Source organism: Vombatus ursinus, unplaced genomic scaffold (genome assembly GCF_900497805.2).
Source record: "Vombatus ursinus unplaced genomic scaffold, bare-nosed wombat genome assembly UNPS02014807.1, whole genome shotgun sequence".
Classification (NCBI taxonomy): domain Eukaryota; kingdom Metazoa; phylum Chordata; class Mammalia; order Diprotodontia; family Vombatidae; genus Vombatus; species Vombatus ursinus.
The window spans coordinates 33,814,631-33,839,787 of NW_020954585.1; the positions used below are offsets into that span (position 1 = coordinate 33,814,631).

General features: G+C 36.3%; 1 protein-coding gene across 3 annotated transcripts in view; it reads left to right on the plus strand.

Annotated features, from left to right (window-relative positions):
- Positions 1–25,157, plus strand: part of SNX24 (sorting nexin 24) — a 237,203-nt gene that overhangs the window by 132,601 nt on the left and 79,445 nt on the right. For 2 of the 3 annotated variants that reach the window (XM_027874283.1, XM_027874284.1), the window contains 2 exons: positions 1,500–1,583; positions 23,521–23,625. In XM_027874283.1, coding sequence (XP_027730084.1) covers positions 1,500–1,583; positions 23,521–23,625 — 189 coding nt within the window. The remainder of the gene's footprint in view (positions 1–1,499; positions 1,584–23,520; positions 23,626–25,157) is intronic. The other variant, XM_027874285.1, reaches the window with a different exon arrangement.

The following is a 25,157-nucleotide window of genomic DNA, read 5'->3' on the forward strand; positions in this document are numbered from 1 at the left end:
TGTAGCCCAGAACAAATTATGCCTACTTTTTTATAATGCTGCTAGTTTGTCTGAAGTCTGGGTTCTAATAGTTTGAAAGCAAAACCAAATCAAACCTGATATCGTGCTAACTAATCTTGTATTCTTATGTTCCTCACTGCATTTTCCTCATTTGATTTCTGGAACAGCTTTTGAAAAAGACATGCTTTTTTGTGAATTAATGATAATATTTTTCCTTGAAGTGGACATATACATATATGGAAAGAGAGTTTGATTTGTACATGTAAATTGTTTTTGAAGAAGCTTAAATTGAATATTTGAAAGTTTTAATTGGTTTAGAAAATTTACAAATGCTTTTCTAAAAGCTTAAGGCACAGTACAGCTGAATTCGAAAACAATTTGCTGCTTCTGATGTGGAGATTTCTTTTAGTGATGACTTAATTTTCTTATTCTATGTTAAAACATAAAAGAAGTACAAAGATTTAAAAAAAGAAACCTAATATTGATCTTGTATTCCTTACCCAAATGGGGTATATTTTAATGGATTAAAAAAAAGAATACCTTTGATCTTCTTATAACTTTCATACAAATTGAAATTGTTTTTTTTTTTAATTTAGAAGTCACAAATAATTGAATAATCTTAATTTACCTTGGTGTCTCAGAAACTTACTAAGAAGAAGAGAACAGTCATATCAAAGTCTTTAGATTAGTAAAATACCTTTCCTTTTAGCCTCAGTGAGCTTTTTTATTTAAAAAAAAAATGCATGTTCATGAACATTTCACAGTATTTCTCATCCCCTGTCCTTGGTCCTGACCCAGTGACCTAAGAATCCAGAAAATGTCATGTTAGTGGTTACTAATTAGTGCATCCAGAGAGCCTTTTCATTTGGCCTTTCAACCTTTTGGAGGTAGAAGCACAAGCTGTCATTCGTATCATGCAAGGAAAATGAACCTTAACTACAGTTTTGTTTTTTTTTTTCTGTGTTGAAAGCAAGAGAATAAGCCCAGCTGAGACTATATGAATATGCAGGTTAGGAAAAAATTAACCCAAAATCTACTACTGTTTCTGTTATTATGTTGCAGAAGACATAGACTTTGTCACTGAAATACACATTAGAACTCACTTATATGTGAGATTGTTTACCAAACAGTATCTTATTTTTATTTCAATGATACCCATTTAAAACACTAATTTTAAAGAAACATTAACAAATAATAGTTACATATATATGTGTGTGTGTGTATATATGTATGTATATATATATATATATGTGCTTCTTTCAGTATAATCAAACTTTCATTGCTTTTATATGTGTTGGGTAAAAATACTTGCTAATAAAGATTTAGTCATAGTACTCATTAATCAATGCTATTACTCCAGTGTCTCCTGAGTGTTCTGGGTTTTGAGGGATCAGCTATTGTAATTTAAAAGATGAAATATATCATGATCCCAAACTTAGAAGATGAGACAATTGAATGCATTGAATTGATGAAAGTAATATCTTAAATTTTTTTCTTAGGTCTTTAAGATAGAAGTGCTAATGAGTGGACGGAAACATTTTGTAGAAAAAAGGTACAGTGAATTTCATGCTCTGCATAAAAAGGTAACTTTTTTTTTATTGGCATAATCAGTGTAACTTAAGATTCTCTTCCATTTATTTATATTTTGTAGAGAAATGTAGTTTGTTTCATCATAAAATAGTTTTCTTATTTAGGCTTTCCTATTTAGTATTATTAGAGTATTATTTTGAATCATAAGTGTTCCTAAACATTGGTTGAAGTATCTTACTCATGGTAAATACTTGATGTTCTTTGAGTTCTTTGAAAAGAAAAAAAAAAGTTATCTTCATGAAAAAAAAAAGTTTTTTGAATATTGATTTTTTTATTGTGTTTTTACACCTAGTTTTTACTTTAAATTTGTGCAAAAAAGGAGATTATCCATGTTTACATATGTCGAATGCTTTTTGAAACATAAAAGGAAAATCTTAGACTTCTTGTTGCCTATAAAAGTACTACCTCAAAATTTTCATCCATTTTGTTTATATGCAGTTTTTTTCTTTCTGACTTGTACAGTTTATATTTTGTCATACGTTTATTTTTGAAGGAAATTAGGATTATAATTCACTGGAAGCATAACAGAATTTGAGAATTGGTAGGGACCTCAGTGGCCATTTATTCCAACCCACGTATAAAAGAAAACTACACTATAGTATAGCCACCAAGTGGTCATTCAGTCTCTACTTGAATTACAAGGAAGGGGCAACATACCTCTTTAGGTGGCCCATTCCACTTTTGGGCAGATCTGATTTTTAGTAAATTTTTCCTGACAATTTAAATTGGCCTCTGAAATCTTCACCCATTACTTCTGGCTCTGCCCTGTGGGACAGATGAAACAAGTGTAATTCCTTTTCTGCATGACAGCCCTTCAAATGCTTGAAGATGGTTATCATGTTCCCCCTTGAGTTTTCTCTTCATCTTAAATATTCTTAGTTCCTTTATGGCATCCTCATATGACATGGACTCAAGGCCCTTTCATCCTGGTTGTCTGTCCTCTAGAGGTGAGAGAGAGGGAATAAACATTTTTTAAGTGCCACTGTGAAGCACTTTACAAATATTATCTTAAATACGTACCTGTGGTACCCAAAACTGAACACAGTACTCCAGATGATATCTATTGAGGGAGGAGTATGACAAGTCTATCCCCTTGTTATTCCTAAAAACTATATCTCTCATAATGAATCCCAGTATTCTGTTAGCTTTTTTTGGCTGCCGTACTACATTGCTGACTCTTACTGAACTTGTAGTACACTAAAAGCTCCATATCTTTTATAGAATAAGTGTTGTTTAGCCATGTCTCTCCATCTTGCACTTGTGAATTTTTTTTTTTTTTTTTGCAACTGTAAGATTTTCCGTCCCCCTTGAACTTCACCTTATTAGATTAATCCTAATACTTTAGTCCAGGGGTTCTTAATCTTTAGTATCATGGGCCCCTTTGGCAGTTAGGTGAAACCTCTGGAACCCTTCTCAGAATAATGTTTTTAAATGGATTACAGAGGAAACCAGTTTATTAAAAAGTAGTTGTCAAAATATTTAAAAAAAAAAAAAAAAGAAAAATCATGAACTCCAGATTGAATCCCAGGTCTAGCCTATTAAGATCTTTTGAATCCTAAAGAGAGAGAGAGAGAGAGAGAGTGTGTGTGTGTGTGTGTGTTTTGAAAATTAAGTATTCTTTTCATGTTCTGGAAGATACAGTACACAAATTATGAAGCAGTTTCTACCATGTAGTGTAGATTTTGAATATTCCCTGGGTGATAGACTGAGTCTGTTTTTTGAAGACCAGCTTGGCTAGTCTTCTAAGTGGCTGGCCACCTGGCAATGAATTTCATCTGGGCATGGCAACCAAAGAAGCAAGGAAAAATACAAAGCAACCCGTAGGCCTTTGTAACCACCTTTTGCTTCTGCAGCAATAGTGAGAGACTGGGTAGAGGGTACCATGAATCACCCAGTTTTTAGACCATCAATGAATTTCATTTTGACTACTGCTACTCTAAATGTCAGGTTCTTTGACCAATGAGTAGATAGATGACTGAAAAAGCTAAATAGTATCCAGCTTAACAGCATTATTATAAACCAAACTAGAAGGAAGGAAGGAAACTGCAGCTATGTAGGGGCAGGATGACTCATAGGAAATTCTTGGAGAAGCAAAGAAAAGACTTAGTGTAGTCATTTCATTATAAATCCAAAGGCAGTGAAAAACTACATTATGGGATATACATATATCATGTATTATAGTACTAATGTTAAGTATTTTCAAAAAGATGAGAAAATAGTAACTCATTTACCAATATTGATTGCTGAGGTTGAAGTTGCAGGAAAATTCTTCAGAGAACATTGATAAGACCCTTCAAGTCAAATTAATGTACAATCTGATCTTTGATGACTTCAAAGCAAAGATGGGAAAGTAGGGAGGGTGTGGTGGTTAGGGTACTACAGTTACATTCAGGAAGACCTGGATTAAAATTCTACCTCAAACACATACCAGTTATGTGACCTCAGATTCCTCCCAGCCATAAACCTATGATCCAATTATTTCATGATCCTGTGATAGCAATGGGACAGCATTATTAAGTAAGAAGGAAAGACAGAGGCCAAAGACTTGTAGATTAGGTAGAAATCTCATGTTGCTGTTAACAATATTGTTATTAAGGTTGACATCATAAACACTACAAATTTGTGCTACATAATCCTAACTAGACCTTTAGTGTCGCAAGGCATTCTTTTCACACCTTCTTAATCAATCCACAATCACGCTCACTATGGCACTTTTCCAAAACTTTCTATTCCTTTTCAAGTCTCCCATGTATGGGCCTCCTTCTTCCCAAGCCCTTCTCATTTTCCTATTTCACTAAAAAAATTTAGGCCATTCTTTGAGAGCTTCCTCTTCTCTCCACCTCATCTCACAATGTTCAGATGCTTTCTACCATTATTTCCTCTATCCCTATTACCCCATGAAGAGATGGGCCTTCTCCTTGCAAAGGCTAAACTGTTGATATGTACAAGTGATTCCCATTCTGTCCCATATTCTCCAGTAGATTGCCCCCTCTATTGTCCCTACACTCCTACCAATCTTGAATATCTCCCCATTTATGGGCTACCTTCTTATTACTGCCTACAGACATGCTCATGTCCCCTCTATCCTCAAAACACACTCATTTGATTTGTCCATCACTGCTAGATATCTTTTATCCGTCTTTTCTTTTGTGGCTACAGTTGAGAAGGCCATCTACGATAGGGACTTCATTTCCTCTCATTCTCTTCCTAACTTTTTACAGCCTGGCTTCTGACCTCTTTATTCAACCAAAACAATTCTCTCCAAAGTTACTAATGATCTCTTCATTGTTGATTCTAATGGTCTTTTCTCATTCCTTATCCTTCTTGACCACTCTGAAGCCTTTGACATTCAATCATCTTCTCTCCTCAGTACTCTCTTTTCTCTAAGTTCTTCTGTACTACTCTCTTGGTCCTCCTCCTACCTATATGACTAGTCCTCCAGCACGTTTGCTGGATCTTCATTGAGCTCACATCTAGTAATTGTGGTTGTCCCCTAATGTTCTCTTCTAAGTCTCCTCTCTCCATACTGTTTCACTTGATAATCTCATCAGCTCCCATGGATTTAGCTATAGTCTCTATGCAGGTAATTCTTAGATATATTTATCCAGCCCTAACCACCCTCCTGAGCTAGTCTTACATCTCTAACTGCCAATGGGATGCCTTAAATTTGATATCTTATAGACCTGAGGTTTCAAACTTACCACCCATGGGCTGCAAGTAGCAGCAAAACTCCTAAATTCAGCCTGAACCAGATTTGAATGCAATTGTGAAATGTTTACCAAAATAAATAAAAATCCTATACAATATAGGGGATGTTAATTTGTGGTTTTTCTAACTCAATATGTGGCTTCTATTTGTTTGACATCACCATTGTAGAAATCTTAAACTTAATACATCCAAAACTGAACTCATTATCTTTCCTCCAGAATTCTCCCTTCTACCTAATTTCTATGTTACTGTTTAGGTGTATCAACGTTCTTCCTGTCACCCAGGCTTGCAACCTAGGTACCGTCTTCAGCTTCTTACCCTATTTAGTCAAAAGCCAAGTCTTTGCTGATACTACCTTTACAACATTTTTTGTATATTCCTCCATCTCTCCTCTGACACTGCCACTACCCTGGAATAGGCTTTCATCAATTTATATTTGGACTGAAGTAGCCTTCAGTTTGGTTTCCCTGCCTCAAGTCTCTCTCCATTCCAGTCTGTCCTCCACTTAGCTGTCCCTTTAATTTTCCTAAAGCACAAACGAACTCCAGTGGACATCCAAACAAAATCCTTTTGCTTTTCATAACCTGGCCCCCATCTACCTTTCCAGTATCTTTACACTTTACTCCCAGTCACCTACCCCATGGTTCAATGACACTAGCCTCTTTTCTGTTCTTCACCCAAAAAACTCACATCTTCCAACTGGGCATTTTCACTTGGCTATTCCTACATCTAGAACTCTCCTCCTTTATCTCTACTCTCTTGCTTCCTTAAAATCTTAGCTAAAATCTCACCTTCTACAAGAAGTCTTTCTTCTTAATCTCTTACCTCTGAGATCATCTTCAATTTATGTTCCACATATCTTGTTTGTACATAGTTGTTTTCATGTTGTCTCTTGAATCAGAATGTGAACTCCTTGAGAGTAGAGACTGTTTTAGCCTTTCTTTGTATCCCCAGTGCTTAGTAAATGCTTGGTGACTTGACTTGATTATGGGAAGATTCATAGACTGTTATGTTCCTGTCTGACAGAAAGAGATTGAGTTCTATCTCATAAGGTAATAAATATGAGTCACTGACCATTAGGAGGCACTTATTTGAGGTATTGAGCAATAGTGAATCAAGAGAGCTGCATTGATCCCAAATGGAGCCACAAGAAGCTGGGGACAGAAAACTCAGGCAACTATAAGAGAAGCTGCTTCTAAAAAGACTCTTCAGCTGTTTTGCTGTAAATATGCTAATTAGTGGAAAAGAATTGTTTTACTCATTGATTGACAGAAAAACTTGACTAGCTAAGAGAGTTCTTCAGGTGTAGTTGTCTGATTGGAGGGAAACTGAATCTTGCTACTGAGTTTATGACTCTTGACTTTCAACAGTCAGGGAAAACGTAAAACTCTCAGTTATGCCTGGTTACCCTCTATTACCCTTTAAAATTTGAGAGGGAGAAACATAAGGGAAAAGAAAAGCTTTGCATCTGTTTTTCTTTGAGCTGTGCTTTTGCAGAACAGACTTTACTTTGCTAGAAACTGATTGACTAAAACAGAATCCTGTTTAATGAAGAGTTGGCTGGGCTTTTCTGCATTGACCAGAGAGCCAACCTGAGGAGCTCTTTTCTGGCTTAAGGGAATTGCTTGTCACCAAGCAAGTGTGATGGTGATATACTTTTTGCTTTAAAAAAAAAAATGGTAACACTTTCTTAGGGCCCTTTAAGAGTGACTGTGAGGGAAGTTTGGTGTGAGTGAGCTAGTCCAGAGAGAGAAGGGAGGTACTGTGGTGCTTATAGTGTGCTGAATTGCTAGAATGGATGGTCTGGTGCTGGTGCTATTCTGGGTTACATAATAAATGTTTGCTTTCAAGGCATGATTATTAAATATCAAAAGCTCATTTACTTCTGTTCCTAATTGCTTAAAACATAAGGACAGTGTATTTCCTCTTTCCTTGACTTGTCAATACAGCTTTTTCATTTTAAATTATATTTTATGTTTTTCAGTCAGCAAAAATTTTTCTTCTCTCCCTCCCACTGTACTTTCTCCCTTCCCCAATTGAGAACACAAGAAAAACAGTACCTCTGTTACAAACAGATATAGTTAAGCAAAACAAATTTCTATGTTGGCCGAATCCTAAAAAAATGTCTGATTCTTCACTCTCATTATCTTACTTATCAGGAGTTTGGTAGCACCTTTTATCATTAGCCTTCTGGAATTGTAGTTCGTTGTTAACACTGATCAAAGTCCCTAATTCTTTCAGAGTTGATTGTCTTTACCATGTAATTGCCAATGTATAAATTGTTCTCTTGGTTCTGTTCACTTCACTCTGTATCAATTCATAATATTCTTCCTAGTATAGGAATAGTATTCCATCACATTTATATACCATAACTTGTTCCACCAGTCCCCATCTGTGCCGGTCGCGCCGTGCACTCTCCTCCTAACAGGAGCAGGCTGCCAAGGTCATACTTACCAGTGTTCGGAGCCCACCCGGATAAATGTAGAGACAAGCCGATCGGGAGGTGCAAACACTCGAACTTTATTCAGAGGCCATCACAGCAAGGCCAAGCAGGAAAGCAAGAGCAAGAGAGAGCGAGTTCCGACCCCTACCGCCCCTATATACCTTCCTAGCCCCTCCTCCTCAGCCCGTCTACCAGTGAATGATTGTAGGATCAGATACCGGAAGGGGATGTCTGGGGATAGCGCTGCACCAAGGGAGAGGACGTGACAAAGGAAGCTAGGCCCAGATACCGGAAGGAGGCGTCTGGGGTTAGCGCTGTACCAAGGGAGAGGATGTGACAAAGGAAGCTAGGCCTGGATACCGGAAGGAGACGTCTGGGGTTAGCGCTGCACCTAGGGAGAGGACTAGACAAAGGGAGCTCGTTCTCTGCCGTCCCACTCCCACGTGGCACAGCCCCCTGCCTCAGGAGCACATGCTCCGGCTACTTCCCCGTATCCTGTTCCTACCCCAGTTCACCACAACTCCACATGGCACAGCCCCCTGCCTCGGGAGCGTGAGCTCCGGTTACTTCCTAATATGTTGTCCCTGCCCCATCTTGCCACAACCCCCATGTGGCACGTAGCCAACATCAGACAGTCCCTCACACCCATCCCCCTTAGATGCCATTCTTTGTCACCTCAAAAAAGAGTTATAAATATTTTTGTACATCCTTAGTGAGAGGATTTTTTTTCCTTAATACTAATCCCTCTCTCATTTATTCTCCCTAGTTCACTATTCCTGCTTCTCTCCTTTCCCTCCTATTTGCCTGTGGAGTGAAATGTGTTTCTGTATTCAACTGTATGTGTCTCTGTGTGTATATTCTTTGTTCCTTTTAAGTATGAGCAACCTGCCCACCTCCCTTCCTCTTTGTAAAGATATCTACTAGAACACCCTGATTATGTGAGATAATTTTCTCTAATCTTCCTTTGCCTTTCTGGTCTAGTGTATTCCTTTTCCCCTGTCTTTTCCATTTTTCTTTTAAGACCAAGACAAAACAGAATCACTCCTAGGCCTTGTTTAAGTAGACTCCCTCTGTGACCACCGATAATGGTAGGGTCCAGAGGGGACATACATCTCATCTCCTCATATTAGAATTTAAGCAGTTTATTCACATTTAGTCCTTTATGATTGCTTATTCATATTTTGCATTTTTATTTATGCTTACCTTTTGATTGTTTATTTGTGTTTGCTTCTTAATCCTTTGTTTGTTTCTATGTAGCTCAAATCTTTTTCATCAGGCATGCTTAAGAGTACTCTTATTTCATTAAAGGTCCTTTTTTTCCACTTTAGGAATGTCCTTAATTTTTCTGGGTATGTTTATTCTTAGCTATAAGCTGATGACCTTTGCCTTCTGGAATATCATATTCCACATTCTTCACTCCTCTTTATAATGGTGCTAAATTCTATGTCATCCTCACTATGTCTCTTTGGTAATTGGATTCTTCTTTTTTTTTTTTCCTGGCTGCTTGCAGCATTTTTTCTTATACCTGAAAGCTCGGGATTTCACTGTAATGTACATGCAAGTTTTCATTTGTGAGTTTCTTTCAGGAAGTGACCAGTGGATTCTTTCTATTTCCACTTTACCCTCTGGTTCTAAGAGAGAACTACAGGCACCACTTTGGTCTACAGTTCTTTCCCTGGTTATTTCTCTACAGGCTGCAGACTGGTCTAGAAGGTAAAAGTGAGACTCAGCTCTGCTGCTGGGGTTAGCTTGCTTCTGAACTTGCTCCTCTATAGGTACACAGCACAGTCTTTGTATGTTGAAATGCTCTGTGAGGCTGCCCCTGACTAAATCCCATCTCCAGGGTCCACAAACCTCTCTGTCTTCCTATGCTGACCTGGAATAGAAAAATGACTCATTATGACTTTTTAAAAAATTTCTTCAGTACAATTCACGTTCTAAATGGATTACCAGAAATGGTATAAAAGGTTTGTCTTAGGTCTTGAGCTCTCTCCCAAAGCCCTCCAAATACCTAAAAAAAAAAATGGCTCTAAACAAATTCTAAAGCAGCAGAACCCACAAAAAGGCAGAGTGAAACAGATTTCCAGCCAAAGACAGCCTGGATGGTTGATCGGAAAGATAAAGTGTGCGAGGCGGGGAGAGGAGCGCAGCTCTGCATGGGCACGCAGGCCATAGCGACCGTGGAGTAGGCCTCAGAGGACTGCACCGTGTGCAGCTGTTGCAGTTTCCAGACTTCTCAACCCCTGAACACCAAAGACAACTTAGAAGGTCAGTGGGAAAAGTCTGTGACTGTAGTGAGAGAGGAGCTAGGTCTCAGCCGCAAGTCTTGAGCGCGACCTGGGGCCGCGGCTTTTTCCTGAGCTTCCGGCCCACAGACTGAGGGGGAATCGAGTGGCTGATCAGAGGGGGATTGCAAGGATCTCTTGTCAGTACTGAGGCAGGAATCTCTTGCTCTGCCTGTGCCTGGATCTGGGTCACAGTTCTGAGGGGCGGTCCTGGGGCAAGGAGGAACGCTGGTGTGGTGGAGCTTGTTGTGGTGGTGGAGAGGAAACACCTCGCCCCTTATCATACCACCTTGGAAGAACTGAAAATTTACAGGTCCCTAGAACTACCTCTGAAAGCAGCTGTACAAACCCCTGAAGCTTGGGACAGTACACTCTTCACATTGGAAGCAGACTTTTACCTTAACAAAGAGTTTAAAACTCAGGTAATTGGCTGGGATCATGAGTAAGCAGTGCAAAAAGAGTCAGACTATATTATCTTACTTTGGTGACAAAGAAGATCAAAACGTACAATGAGAAGAAGACAACAAAGCCAAAGCTCCTACATCCAAAGCCTCCAAGAAAAATATGAATCAGTCCCAGGCCTTGGAAGAGCTCAAAAGGGATTTTGAGAAGCAAGTAAGAGAAGTAGAGCAAAAACTGAGAGTGATGCAAGAAAATCATGAAAAACAAGTTAACAGCTTGCTGAAGGAGACCCAAAAAAATACTGAGGAAAATAACACCTTAAAAAATAGCCTAACCCAAATGGCAAAAGAGGTCCAAAAAGCCAATGAGGAGAAGAATGCCCTAAAAAGCAAAATTGGCCATATGGAAGAGGAAGTCCAAAAGCTTATTGAAGAAAATACTTCCTTAAAAATTAGAGCAATTGGAAGCTAGTGACTTTATGAGAAATCAAGACACTGTAAAACAAATCCAAAAGAATCAAAAATTAGAAAACAATGTGAAATATCTCATTGGAAAAACAACTGACCTGGAAAATAGATCCAGGAGCAAGAATTTAAAAATTATTGGACTATCTGAAAGCCATGATCAAAAAAAGAGCCTAGACATCATCTTTCAAGAAATTTTCAAGGAAAACTATCCTGATATTTTAGAACCAGAGAGCAAAATAGAAATGGAAAGAATCCACTGATCTCCTCCTGAAAGAGATCCCCAAAGGAAAACTCCTAGGAATATTGTAGCCAAATTCCAGAGTTCCCAGGCCAAGGAGAAAATATTACAAGCAGCCAGAAAGAAACAACTCAAGTATTGTGGAAACACAATCAGGATAACACAAGATTTAGCTGCTTCTATATTAAGGGACTGCAGGGCATGGAATATAATATTCCGGAGAGCAAAGGAGATAGGATTACAACCAAGAATCACCTACCCAGCAAAACTGAGTATAATCCTGCAGGGGGAAAAAATGGTCATTCAGTGAAATAGAGGACTTTCAAGCATTCTTGATGAAAAGGCCAGAGTTGAATAGAAAATTTGATTTTCAAATACAAGACTTGAGTGGAACATGAAGAGGTGAACAGGAAAGAGAAAATCATAAGAGACTTATTAAGGTTGAACTGTTTACATTCCTGCATGGAAAGATGGTATTTGTAACTCATGAGACCTTTCTCAGCATTAGGGTAGTTGGAGGCGAAAAAATTATATGTACATATATATAGATATAGATAGATAGATAGATAGATAAAAGGCACAGGGTGAGTTGAAAAAGAAGGGGTCATATCTGGAGAATAAAATTAAGGGGTGAGAGAGGAATATGCTAGGAGAAGGAGAAAGGGAGAGGTAGAATAGGGTAAATTATCCCACAAAAAAAAAAAACCTAGAAAAGAAAAGGCTCTTACAGTGGAGGACAAATGGGGGAAGGCGAGAGGGAATGAGTGAATCTTATTCTCATAAGATTTGACTTAAGGAGGGAATAACATACACACTCATTTGGGTATGGAAATCTGTCTTACCCTACAGGAAAATGGGGGGGAAGGGGACAAGAGAGTAGGGGAAGGACAGAGAGGAGGGCAGATTGGGAAAGGGAGTAATCAGAAGCAAATACTTCTGAGGAGGGCCAAGAAAGAATAGAATAAATGAGTGGGCGGGATAGGATTAAGGGAAATAGAGTTAGTTTTTCACAGAATGTCTACTATGGAAGTGTTTTGCCTAACTGCACATATATAACTTATGTTTAGTTGCTTGCCTTATCAATGAGGGTGGGTGGGGAGGGAGGAAGGGAGAAAATTTGGAACCCAAAGTTTTAAAAACACATGTTTAAAAAAAAAACTGTTTTCACATGCACCTGGGAAATAAGAAATATAGGAAATGGGGTACACAAATCCATCCTGCCCTACAGGAAAATTGAAGGGGAAGGGGATAAGAGAAGGAGAGGAGAGATAGAAGGGAAGGCAGACTAGGGGAAGGGGTATTTAGAATACCTGCCATCTTGGGGTGGGGGGAGGGGCGAGATGGGGTGAAAATTTGGAACTCAAAATCTTGTGGAAGTAAATGTTGAAAACAAAAAAATAAATAAAAATTACCATAAAAATTTCTTCATCAGAAGGTTTGGTGCATTTTCTTAGATATGTTTAGAAGAGTTTTGGTAGAGTGCTTGTTATACTGCTTCCTATTATTCTACCATTTTGGTTCTAGCTTTTTTGGTAAATATCAGTAAGAGTCAGAGAACATTTTTCTGTCAGCTTCCAACTCATAATGTGGATCAGTCCCATAGTTTTTATGGCCACTTTCTTTTAATCCTAATGGAGACTTCCAGTATATTTTAAACAACACTTTTGCCACCAGAAACCAAACTTCTGTTTCTGACCATCTTATTGCCCAAGTCTTCTTTTCTTCTACAACAACCTTCTCCTACTTAAAAAGCAAATTTAATCATGAGACCATTACATAAGAAATCTTATGATCTATGCCAAATATTGTAGGAAAAGACTAAATTAGGTTAGTTACAACATTATGATTCAAAACTTAAATGCAAAAAAAATCACTCATGGACCATAAAGTCCAATATAAGTTAAGTCAGCAAAATTTATTAAGCACTAATGTACCAGGCACTTAGTTAAACAATGGTTTAAATAAAACCAGCTTTATTAATTAACCATAGCAAGAGTCAACTCCAAGATTAAAAGGATATGAGTTGTTACCCTCTGCTTCCTCAATCACCAGGTCAGGAAAAACCAGGAGAGTATCCATGGGACAAATAGTAAAAGCTCAGTGGTCACCACAGAAATGTGAAATTTAAAAAGGTTCAAGAAGCATGGTTTCTAGGTAATTTAATCATTTTATTAATAAGGTCAGCAGGTTATTAATAAAAGAATGGTCATTTGGCCATCTCTCTTAGACCAAAGACAATCATGGTGGCAAGGTTTACAGTTTATATATCCTTCCAAGCATTCAGGGGCAGTTCTTGGCCGTCATCACGTCACCATTAGAAAGAGAAAATATCTCTATAAGGGATCATTCCCAGCTATACCAGACCACTCCTAGCTATACCAGATCACTCCCAGCTATACCTGACCACTTCCGAGCTTTGGGCTATCTAGACAAAAGTATCTGTCTCCGCCCAAGCTGAGTAAAATACCATGGGCTTCCCCACCTTAGATTAAATTCCTTGCAAGGTTAGGTGGGGTCTGATCAAGATCTGGAGAATCAATGCAATGTCATTATCAGTAATGTCCTTCATACTTTTAAAAGACTTCAGAAGGAGGAGAGAGCTCTGAATCTCCCCCCAAATTATTAGTTATTAATCATCATTTCTCATAGAAACCAATCAGCTTGGTGTTTTCCCATAAGTAGCAGCTTATCAGCATTCAAAGTAACCACTTAGGGTGATGTTTTGTGCAATTCTCTCTACCAATTTTCCCCAGCTTAAGCCTTTTACACATCCAGAGGCAAAAAAGCCCCCATCTTCTTAAAGGGTCACCCTAGTATACCTGCCACTAAAGTAGCAGTCTATTATATAAAATTTTAAGCAGAACTAGCCATAGAAAAATGAGAAGAAAGAACAAAGAGACAGGGAAAAAACAGATAGTGAGAAAGGATTGTAGCCATAGCAGGATAAACAGATTTCAGAGGGTTCAGAAGAGGGATAGATAGGATCCAAAGGATGAAAATTCTGTAGGGGAAGTGAGCCTAAGAAAGATGGAAGATGCTCAAGAATGAAATTCTGAAGGCACAAAGGCAATACTTCCACTGAGGAGGAAAAATGGTATTTATCTGAATAGACCACTGTGTGTATGCAAAGGGAGCTCACCAATCAACTTAGATTTACCTTAAAGAAATATAAATAAAATAGAAGAAAGGCCAGGTAATAGATGGTGAATAGAAGTACAGTACTATGAAAATAGTGTTGAGAGTACTGAAGTGAAGTATGAATTGAGGTTGTCAGGGTTGTCAGGAAGTTTTTTTAAGTTACCTTTGGAGAGAAAGGAGGATTAAAGAAGCATTAGGCCCAATGGGGCATCCCAAATGGTTTGATGATAATTAACAGTAGAGAGAAGGTATAGTTGCTTAGTTCTTATTGTCATTTTTTTTTCTAGAGAATGCCCTTTGTTCTGAAAATGAGAGAGAAAATGAGTAACATGAAGTTGATATCTAAAATATATAAGGAGATAGTAAGAGAATACCAAGTTGCCTTTGAAATTGTTACCCTACCCAAATGCAATACATCCTTGTGTACCAAAAAAGTTTGTGGATGTGATTACTGAGCCATTGTCAGTAGTATTTGAAAGATTGTGAAAAAGCAAACATCTTACAAGATTGAACATGGGCAAATATTCTGATTTTCAAAAGGAAAAGAACAAAGACTGCAAATTATGGGCCAATGAACTTGACTTTAGTTCCTGAGAAAATTCTAAAACAAATCATTAAAAAGATGGTTGGTGAATATCCAGAAAGGTAAATATTGTTTTCAAAGACAGCATGGCTTCATCAAAAACAGTCACATTGATAGAATCAGAAATAATGGAATTCAATAACCCAGTATTTGATAAATCCCAACACATATATTACTTAGGAAAGAACTCCCTATTTCATAAGAACTGCTGGTAAAAGTGGGAAGCTGTTCTGCAAAAATTAGGCTTAGATCAACATCTTACAACATATTCCACAAAAAAAGAATCGAAAAAGAATGCAACCTGAATGTTAAAGATCAAGCTATGAAAAAGTTAGCAGCTGTGAGTAGCAGTTGGATTCTTAACCAAACAAAAGATATATAAACAATCACAAAAGATAAAATGGGTTATTTTGATTACTAGAAATTGAAGGCTTTTGAACAAATGAAATTAGTGCATCTACGATAAAGAAAACAGTCAACTGGGGAAAAATCTTTGCGTATCATTTCTCTGATAAGGATTTGGTATTCAATATATAAAGACAATTAATATATAATAAATGCGTAATATACAACAAATACATAAGACCAGAGGGCATTCCTCAATAAATAAGTGGTCAAAAGACATCAGCCGCCAAAAAGGAATTTCAGATTATTGACAGGCATTTGAAAGAATGCCATAAATCATCAATAAGAAGAGAAATGCAAATGAAAGCAACTTTCAGATTTTACCTCACATCCACCAAAATGTTTGGCACAGGTGACAGAAAATGGAATGATCAATGTTAGAGGAGTTATGGAAAGATAGGCGCACTAATATATTGTTACTAAAACTTCCTGGAAAGCAATTAAGCAATTAAAGTCCCTAAAATGTCTATGTTCTTTGACCCACATATTCCATAAATAGGTACCCCAAGGAGATTGTTGACAAAAAGAAAGACTCTGTATGTAGCAAAATATTTATAGCAACACTTTTTGTGGAAAAGTAAAGTAGATGTCATTGACTGAGGAAATGGCTAAACGAGCTGTGATATATGAATATAATAGAATATTGCTATTCTGTAAGAAACTATAAATATAGTGATTACAGAGAAGCACAGAAAGACTTATATGAAGTGATACAAAGTAAAGTGAACAGAAGCAAGTAAACAATATTTATACATAGTGACTGCTGTTCAGTGTTTCAGTCATATTTGACTCTTTGTGACCCTGTGGACCATAGCCAAGCCTTTCTGTCCTCTGGACACTTTCTGAGCTGAGGAGCTCATCTTCTGATGTCATATCTTTTAGTATCTTAATATATCCATGGAGTTTTCCTGGCAAAGATACTGGAGTGGTTTGCCATTTCCTTCTGCAATGCATCACCTTTTGTCCGAACTCTCGATTATGACCTGTCCATATAGCTCATAGTTTCATTGAGCTGCAAAAGCCCCTCTGCCATGAAAAGGCAGTGAAACAGCAGTACCACAGTGCAGATGCAAGGAACAACAAGCACAAAACAATAAAAAATGAATGTTGCAAAATTACAAAGAACAAGCTTGATCCCAGAGAAGAGATATGAGAAGACATCTCCCATTCCCCCACCCTCATTCCTTTGCAGAGGTTGGACAGATCCTCAGGTATGGAACATTGCATATATTTCAGTTTGTTGTTTTTTTTTTTTTTTCCAGTGCACTGAGTTTGCTGAATTTTTTTTCTTAAAGACTTGTATTATAAGAAATGGATCTTTGGGAGGGTAATGCAGAATGCATGAAAACAAAAGTTATCAATAAAATTCTATTTTAAAAATAGCCATGCCAGATTAAATTGAATTCTTTTTTTTTTTTTGACACTAAACTGATAGATGACGAAACAGTATAGATATAATTTATCTACATTTTAGTAAAGATTTTTGTAAAGTATCTCATACTGTTCTGGTGGAAAAGATAGAAGGATGAAGACTAGATGACAGTACAATTAGATGGATTCAGAATTGGTTGGATGGCCAGGCTCAAAGGATAATTTTTAATGGTTCCTTGTCAACCTGGCAGGAGGCTTCCAGGAGAGGACCCCAAGGACCTATTTTTTCAGTGACTTTGTATGAAGTCGTAAATGGTATGCTTATCATATTTGCAGATTTAATTGAGGGGTAAGGGAGAGCTAATACAGTGTGTGACAGAGTCATGATCCAAATGGATCTTGACAAGCTAGAGCATTGATTGCATGAATTTAATAAGATGAAATTCAGTAACAATAAATGCATACCAGAGTATATAAAATCAACCTCACACAGGTATAAAATGGGGTAGGGAGAGTCATAGTTAAATGAAAGTTTAAAAATATTTAGGGTGTTTAGTGGACTTTAAGGTAAATGTGATTCAGAATTGTGATATGCCTGCCACTAAAGTGATCTTGGGCTACATTAAAAGAGATGTAGCTTCCAGGTGTAAGAAGGGAATAATTCTTCTGAGTTGTTCTTCATCAGACTTCATCTGGAGTATTATGTTTGTTTCTGGGCATTATGGTTTTAGAGAGACACTGATAAGCTAGAAAGCATCAGAGGAGGGCAGCCAGGATGGTGAAGGGCCTTAAACTTATGTCATATGAAGATCTGTTGAAGGAGCTGTATATGCTGAGCCTGGAAAAGAGAAGATTCAGGGTGGACATGATAGCTGTCTTCGAACATTTGAAGCGTCATCATGTCTAGAAGGGGTCAGACTTGTGTTTTTCCCCAGAAGCAATGTGTGGAAATTTCAGAGGCCTATTTTTTAGTTTTGATGTCAGCAAAAACTCACCAACCTGTCCAAAAATTGAATGGGGTATCTAAAGAAGTGGTAAGTTTCCCTCTTGTAGGTCTTCACACAAAGGCTAGATGACAACTTGTTGGTTATGTTGTAATAGGGATTATATATGACTGATGAGGTCCTTTCATCTCTCAGATTCTGTTAGAATTGTACAATTAGGTGTTAAGGCAGTTTGAAGTAGGTGAAAATTTTGGTAAAATTGCAAAAGTATTAGGCCTTGCTACTGTCACATCTTACAAAACTACTTTTATAAGCTTTAGTCAGCAATTACCACAGTTATTTTCTATTGTATTTTTCTGATATTTTGTTTTCATGTTTTTATTTTTTACCTTTATTATATTTTATCATAAGATAATGAACTTTACTTAAAGTAAATATTTATTTTATTTGAATTTATTTTTAAAGTGTACAACTTTCCCTCCTAAGTCATTTAATTTATTTTGTTACTAAGATTGCAAGCTACTTGTTTGTTGTTGTTCAGTCATGTCCAGCTCTTTGTGACCCCATTTTTGAGGGGATTTTCTTGGCAAAGATACTGGAGTGGTTCTCCGTTTCCTTCTCTAGCTTTTTTCTTTTTTAAAACAAATGAGGAAATTGAGGCAGTCAGGGCTAAATGACTTGCCCAGGGTCATATAGCTAGTGCCTGAGGCCGGATTTGAACTCAGGAAGATAAGTCTTCTTGACTCTAAGCTGGACACTCTATTCACTGCACCATCTAGCTGCCCCATAAGCCACTTACTACTAAATATGAATTATTTATAGGTATTGATCATGCTTTATTTTTGTTTCTCCCAAGAACCTAATATAATTGTTTTGAACCTAGATACTAATAAGTATTTGTTGAATAAGTGAATGAACATGTTGATGTCTCATGTTTTTTACTTTGTCATATTTTGTACTCCTCAGAAATGTTTGGTAAACGTTTTCTTGACTGGGTGCCAGTCTTTAAAAACAGCAGAATTTTTTATGCATTTTGCTAATAAGTGCTTTAATTTCTTTTGTGAGTACCCAACACCTTCAGAAGTGCCTTTTAAGCCAATGGCCATTAAGACTGAAGAGGGAACTGTAATCATTGTCATTTAAGTACATTCTGTTGACTACCTGTATTGAAGAAATTTCACAATGGCCACTTCAATCAATACTTTCAGTATTTGTTCACATTAAGAGGAGGCCAAGAAATATTTGTTAATTTATTAGTTTGATTTTTCTCCAGAAAAGTACAAAGTAATGTTTTACCTTATGCACTTGTAAAATGTTTTTGACTTGATTATATTAAAGTTACTATTTTAAAGGACAGATAGATCCCTTAGAAGATAGGTCTTTTAGAAGCTATTTTTATTTAAAGTTTTATTAGCCCAGAAAACATTTTCCCTTCTTCCTTTTCTTTACCCTGTTATATTCCAATTATCACCAAGTCCTTATTGTTTCTACCTTTAAAATGTCTTTGAATTCGTCTTTGCTGACTGTTTTGTTAGTTCAGAATATCTTCACCTCTGCTAATTTCTGCCCTAAAGACACCACTTTCATTTCACTCTAATTGTTTTCCACACTTGCTTAAGAACTTAGAATGTGTTCCTTTCTTTATCCAGTCCCTACTTCTCATCTTGGCATTTAATGCCTTCCATAGTGTGGGCTCACTCTGAATATCCTTGTTTCCCAATATTTCCCCAAACATGCACTATGCTATGGTTAAGTTGGTCTCTTCACCAACCCCATGTCATTCTGATTTGTCTTTGTACCTTTCTTAATGCTTTCCATAGCCTAAGAGGTTCTTCTCTCAACTTTTAACTTATCTAAATCCTACCCTTTCTTCAAGGCCCTGGTGAAGTCTTATTTCTTCCATGAAGTCTTTCTTGCTATTCTAGGCCACACTGATTTCTCTGGTCTCTGAATTCCAGTAGTATATAAGTACATATTGGCATATAATTGTTATCTAGTTGTTTCATAAGTATTTGTTTCATCTGTAAGCTTCTTGAAGACAGGGACCTTGCCTAATAATTCTTTTTTATCTTGCATTATGTTTCAATCAATCAATCTGGCCATCAGAAAGTTTGAGCAAGTAATAGTCATTTATTTAATATTTCTCAATTGAAATAAGTTGCACCTGGAAAGACTTGTATGGTCTGATGCTGAGTGAAGTGAGCAGAACCAGGAGAACATTGTACACAGTAACAGCCACGTTGTGAGATGACTAATATTGATAGACTTAGCCCTTCTCAGCAACACAAGGATCTAAGACATCTCCAAAGGCCTCATGATGGAAAATGCTATCCACATCCAAAGAAAGAACTATGGAGTTTGAATGCAGATCGAAGCATACTATTTTTTTTTCTTCTGTTGTGTTTTGTTTCCCCTTTCTGGTGGTTCCTCCTATTAGTTTTAATTCTTACTTACAACATCTCCAATGTGAAAATATGTTTAATAGGAATGTATATGTATAGCCTATATCAGATTGTGTGCCATCTTGGGAAGGAGGTGGGGAGGGAGAGGGAGAAAAATTTAAAACTCAAAAACTTATGGAAGTGATTGTTGATAATTCAAAATAAATTAATTTTAAAAAAGAAATTAGTTGCAGAGAATTTCATTGATATTTGTAGATTTCTGGTTAAATTGATATCTATGGAGACTTAAAGTTGGAAATCACAACTACTTTCCCTGATACTGTATAGTTTGTAATTTATGCCAGAAATGGGAAAAAATATGTTCATTTTCACTTCAGTTTTCCTTAAAAGCTTTCTCCCCCAAATGTTCCATTTCACCTGGGTTTATGTCCTGCAATGAACCAGAAAATCCACTATTTCCATCCACACATGCATAGGAAAGAGTATGGTAGGAAAACTCAGTCGCCAGGTGTAGGAGAGTTACATGCAAACTATTTCTGGTAATCTCATATAATCTACAATATTATTTATAGTTGTTTCCCAGACCTCATCCTTTTCATAGAGGCTTTAACTGTTGATTTGAGCTATTATTATTTATCTTAATCCTGACTCCAGTCATTTTTCTATGAGTACCTAGCACTTAATCAATAATAAAATAATGAATTTCTTCCATTTCACTTAGTGAAAAATGAATTATGGAAGAACCCAAGAAATGCCATTCTAAGTCAGACCAGTTAACCAAGTATTCTGACTCTGACAGTGACACTGAGAGAAATTTAGTTTTTTTCCATCATGTCATCATTAACATTAAACTCCAAATGTCCTTAGTTTTCTTTATCCTTAATCTCCTGTTTTGGAAATATCAACCATGTGTTTATATGAATTCTTCTTAAACCTATTTATGTTTATCATTCTGTGTCCAAAAATGAAAGTATTTTAACCAAATTTTGGAAAATGATTAAGTATAACCAAATTATCTTTTAAGTCAAGTTCTATAGCAAAAAGATATTTCATAAAACAGATGTAATACTGTCTAAAAAATAATGCAGAGTAATCACCATGAGAAAATAGGGTTGTGTTCATATAAGTATCTTGTATATCTTTTGGCTATCCACATGGATGGTAAAAGTTGTGTAACAGAATCACAGTATAACCTAGACTGTTAATCATCAGTGGAGTAGCAATGGAGTGTTTTTCTTGTAAGCAGCCGAGCCCTATTGGAAACTTATATTGTTTCAAGTTTGTCTTCTTTCATCTAAAGCAATTCATTACTCACCTACAAATGCTGTCATCCCAGTAGCTATTTGATGATAGCTTCCTCAGTGCTCTTGACACATAAATAGGGGGAAAATGTTGTTTTTGCTACAGCTTTGGGATAATGTAGAGAGCCTGGGTTTTTCATTCTTAAACATTATCTGAGTTGTAATTTAATACTTTTTAAAGGAAATTCATTATGAAATTGAAAATTCCTCTTGAGTTGTAGTAAATGTTTTCTTAATGAATTGGCTTTGTTGGCTTTGCTTTTGCTTCAGAAACAACTCAGTCAGCTCAGAGACAAAATTTAAATTCTCAATCCCCTATGGGTAAGCATGTCAAAGTTGATTTTGAGTTTGTCCTTGCGTTTCTCTCCACATTTTCTCACAGGCAGAATCAAGCAAAAAGAATGACATACAGCACCAAAATCTGTTCCATTTGTTATTTTGTTATAAAGTGTTTTGAAAAGCAAGTTAGCAATATAATATTGTGGATAAATCATATTTTTAGTTTATTGAAGACCTAATGTTAAACTTCTTAGTCATTATTGCATGCTGATTCTTTAGAGGTGGAACAAAGAATTACATACTGACATTAAGTAGAGTTTCCATAATTTTAATTAAAACATTAAGATCAGGGTTTTTTTGTTTGTTTTTGTTTTTGTTTTTTTTAAATGCAGGAAGATCTAACTTAATTTTTGATAGTTGAAATAGTTTCCCTTTCCCCTTGGCCATTTCTTCTCAAGCTACACTTAGCCATAAAACCCTGAAAACTTTGGCTTGAAAGCCAAGTTCCATTTTTTTTCTTTTTGAAAAAACCTGTCCAAACACATTTTATCATATAAAGAAAAACAAAAGCAAAAAAAAGGATTGTTTAAGAAACTAAATTTGTCGTATATAGTTTTTAGAAAGATAATGTATGAATATGTTAAATTTAACAATTTAATCAAAATTTCTTCATTATGTCTCCTTGTATACTTCTTTTTTCTTCTGTGCACTTAAAAATGATTTATTAATGCTCTTTTTTTCTATCACTACCCACTAACTTACCATCCCCCCCAAAATAGAAAGTTCCCCAGAAACTTATGTATAGTATAGTTAAGCAAAACACATTTGCCATGCCTGAAAATACATGTATCATTCTGTCCCTTTAGTCCATTAGCTGCCAAAAGGCTGAAAAGAGGTTTCATCATCTGCCTCTTAAAAGGACCATTCAATTTTCATTGAATAGTATTTTCAGTTTATTTTTAGAAATTTAGATGGATCATTCCTATTGTTTTTTTTTTAGTTTGCTTCACTGTGAATGATCTCCAAATGAGATGGCATAGTATAGTATTAAGCTTTCCCAGGCAGAATGTGTTACTGAGGACAACATTTTGCTCTACTTTTTTCAATATACAAAATAACTTACAGTTCTAACTATTAAATTTATTTACATAAACAAATTCTCCTTGTACTGATTTAAGGAACTATTTATACCTTTGCAGTTTAAGATTAATTCACCTTACTTCAGTTTGTCTATGATATTCTGGGGAAAATAGTCATATACTTGAAATATATACTATTATAAAATATTAAAAAGGCATATAATAAAATCTAGCATTTTAGAAGGATATTTAGGGGAATACTTTTTTATTTTTTAAATAAGTTTTTATTTTATTAAATATTTCCCAATTACATGTAAAATTTTTTTTAACATTTATTTTTAAAATTTTGAGTTCCAAATTCTCTTCCTCCCTCCCACCCCTTGAGAAGACAAGTATTAGGATATCAGTTATACATGTGAAATCATGCAAAACATTTCTATCTTAGCCATAAAGAAAACACACACACACACACACACACACACACACACACACACACACACACGAAAAATAAAGTTAAAAAAGTATGCTTCAGTCTGCATTCCATCAGTTCTCTCTCAGGAGATGGATAACATTTTTCATCCTGGGTCTTTTGAATTGTCTTGGATCATTGCCTTGATCAGAGTAGCTATTTCTTTCCTAGTTGATCATTGTTACAATATGGCTTTTATTGTGTAGAGTATTCTGGTTCTACTCACTTCACTTTGTATCAGTTCACGTAAGTCTAGGGAAGAACTTTTAAATAGACTTTTGTATCATTTCAGTTGTTATATCTGTCTGATTTATTTTTTATCCTGTCTCATTTTGGTGGGTTTTTTTTTCAACGTTGTCTTTAAATGTTTTAATCATTTTCTGCAAATTTTAAAAGATGATTCTATGTCTTTATAGCTCAAGAAATGTATAAAAACTCCCGAAATTCCTTCCAAACATGTTAGAAACTGGGTCCCAAAAGTCTTGGAGCAACGACGACAAGGTTTGGAAGCCTATTTACAGGTAAGGTCTTTTCAACTTTTACATTTGTTGGAAGCAGGAATTATGCTCTAAATTATTCACTGTATTCATCACTTCTTAATATAAAAGTGTTGTCCACACAAAAAAAGTAATTAAAAATAATTTGACTTGGTATCCTCCTATACTTCTTGGAGATGAGAATGGAAGTATAAAAAAATCTAGCTTTTATATTCTAGAAATAATAATTTTAAAGATTGAAGATGATGTTACTTCCATATTGCTTTTAGTTCAGAGAAGGATAAAATGATATTTAGATGATCATAAATGGGAAGAAAGAGAGTCTGTTCAATTTTTATTCATTTTTAATTTTATGTCATTTTTTAATGAATAATTTCCTAACTTCATGAGAACCCTAATCTTCATATAAAGAGGGATAAGTGTAAGTATGTATGTATTGGTTTAGAGTATGTAAGTTTGCCCATTTTCAGCCATAGGCCAGGCTGTTAATGATCAGAGTGCAGGATATTAGAAGAGAATGAGTGACATAGGTCTTCTTGTTGTCAGTTTGGTCCACTGAAACCACTAGAGAGGAGTCAATCACTCTGACGGAGAGCCATGGTGAAATTATCATAGGGACGTGGATTTAGAACTAGTTCATCTCCTTCATTATATAGATTAGGGCCACAGAGGCAGTAAGTAGCACAGCCAGGATTTGAATCTACATCTTCTATCTCTAAAGCCAAAAGTTTTGAACTTTGAATGTATTGGGGGGGGTAGTGGGAAGACCCTATCTGTTCCTGGAACATGTATGAAGAGCACACTCGAGGGTGAGTGAAGAGATCACCTGTGGTTGTTAGCAAGTAAAAAACGGAAACAAAGGGTTATAACAATGAAGCTTGAGAAATTAAAGAGAAAAAATTACTCTAAGTTCTTAGAGTGGATGGTAGTGCAGGCATCATGCTTTAGGGCTGAAGTTAGGCTAAGAGTTACTACATGGAGGACACTCTAGGAAATTCTCATTTGAATTTGGGATAGGATTGGGAGAATTAGGGTTGCCTCCAGACATGTAAGTTTCAAACTGACTGGTCACCTAATGAGAGATTAATCATGACTCATTGGAAGGTGGCCTCCATTTGTAATGTAAATATTAGTTATGAGTGTTGGTGAAGGTACCAGAGGGAGTCCTTCACCCTGCAAGTCCTCATCCAAGCTGCTAGAAAGGGATATGGGGGAAAACCCATGTAAATACCAGCGAGAAATCCAAAAGGAGTTACTCACAGAAAGCTGTCTCCTCTCCTTCGTTCCAGGTTGGTTCCTCTCTGCCCCCATTCTTCTCTAGTTAAGGGGATTTTTGCTTCCCTTCAGATTATCAAACTCTATTTATACTCCCTCCTGTAAATCAACTTCAGGCTGGCTAATGAGTATGATTGTAGTGACTGAAAAGGTTTATAATTTCCCAAAGGGGCATTCATCACTTTGCCACTTTCTCTCTAAGGCTGAATATATCTTCAGCTTTGCGTACCTGGGCAGACTCATTCTTCCAAATACCTTTTAGTGTGGCTAATATAAAATTT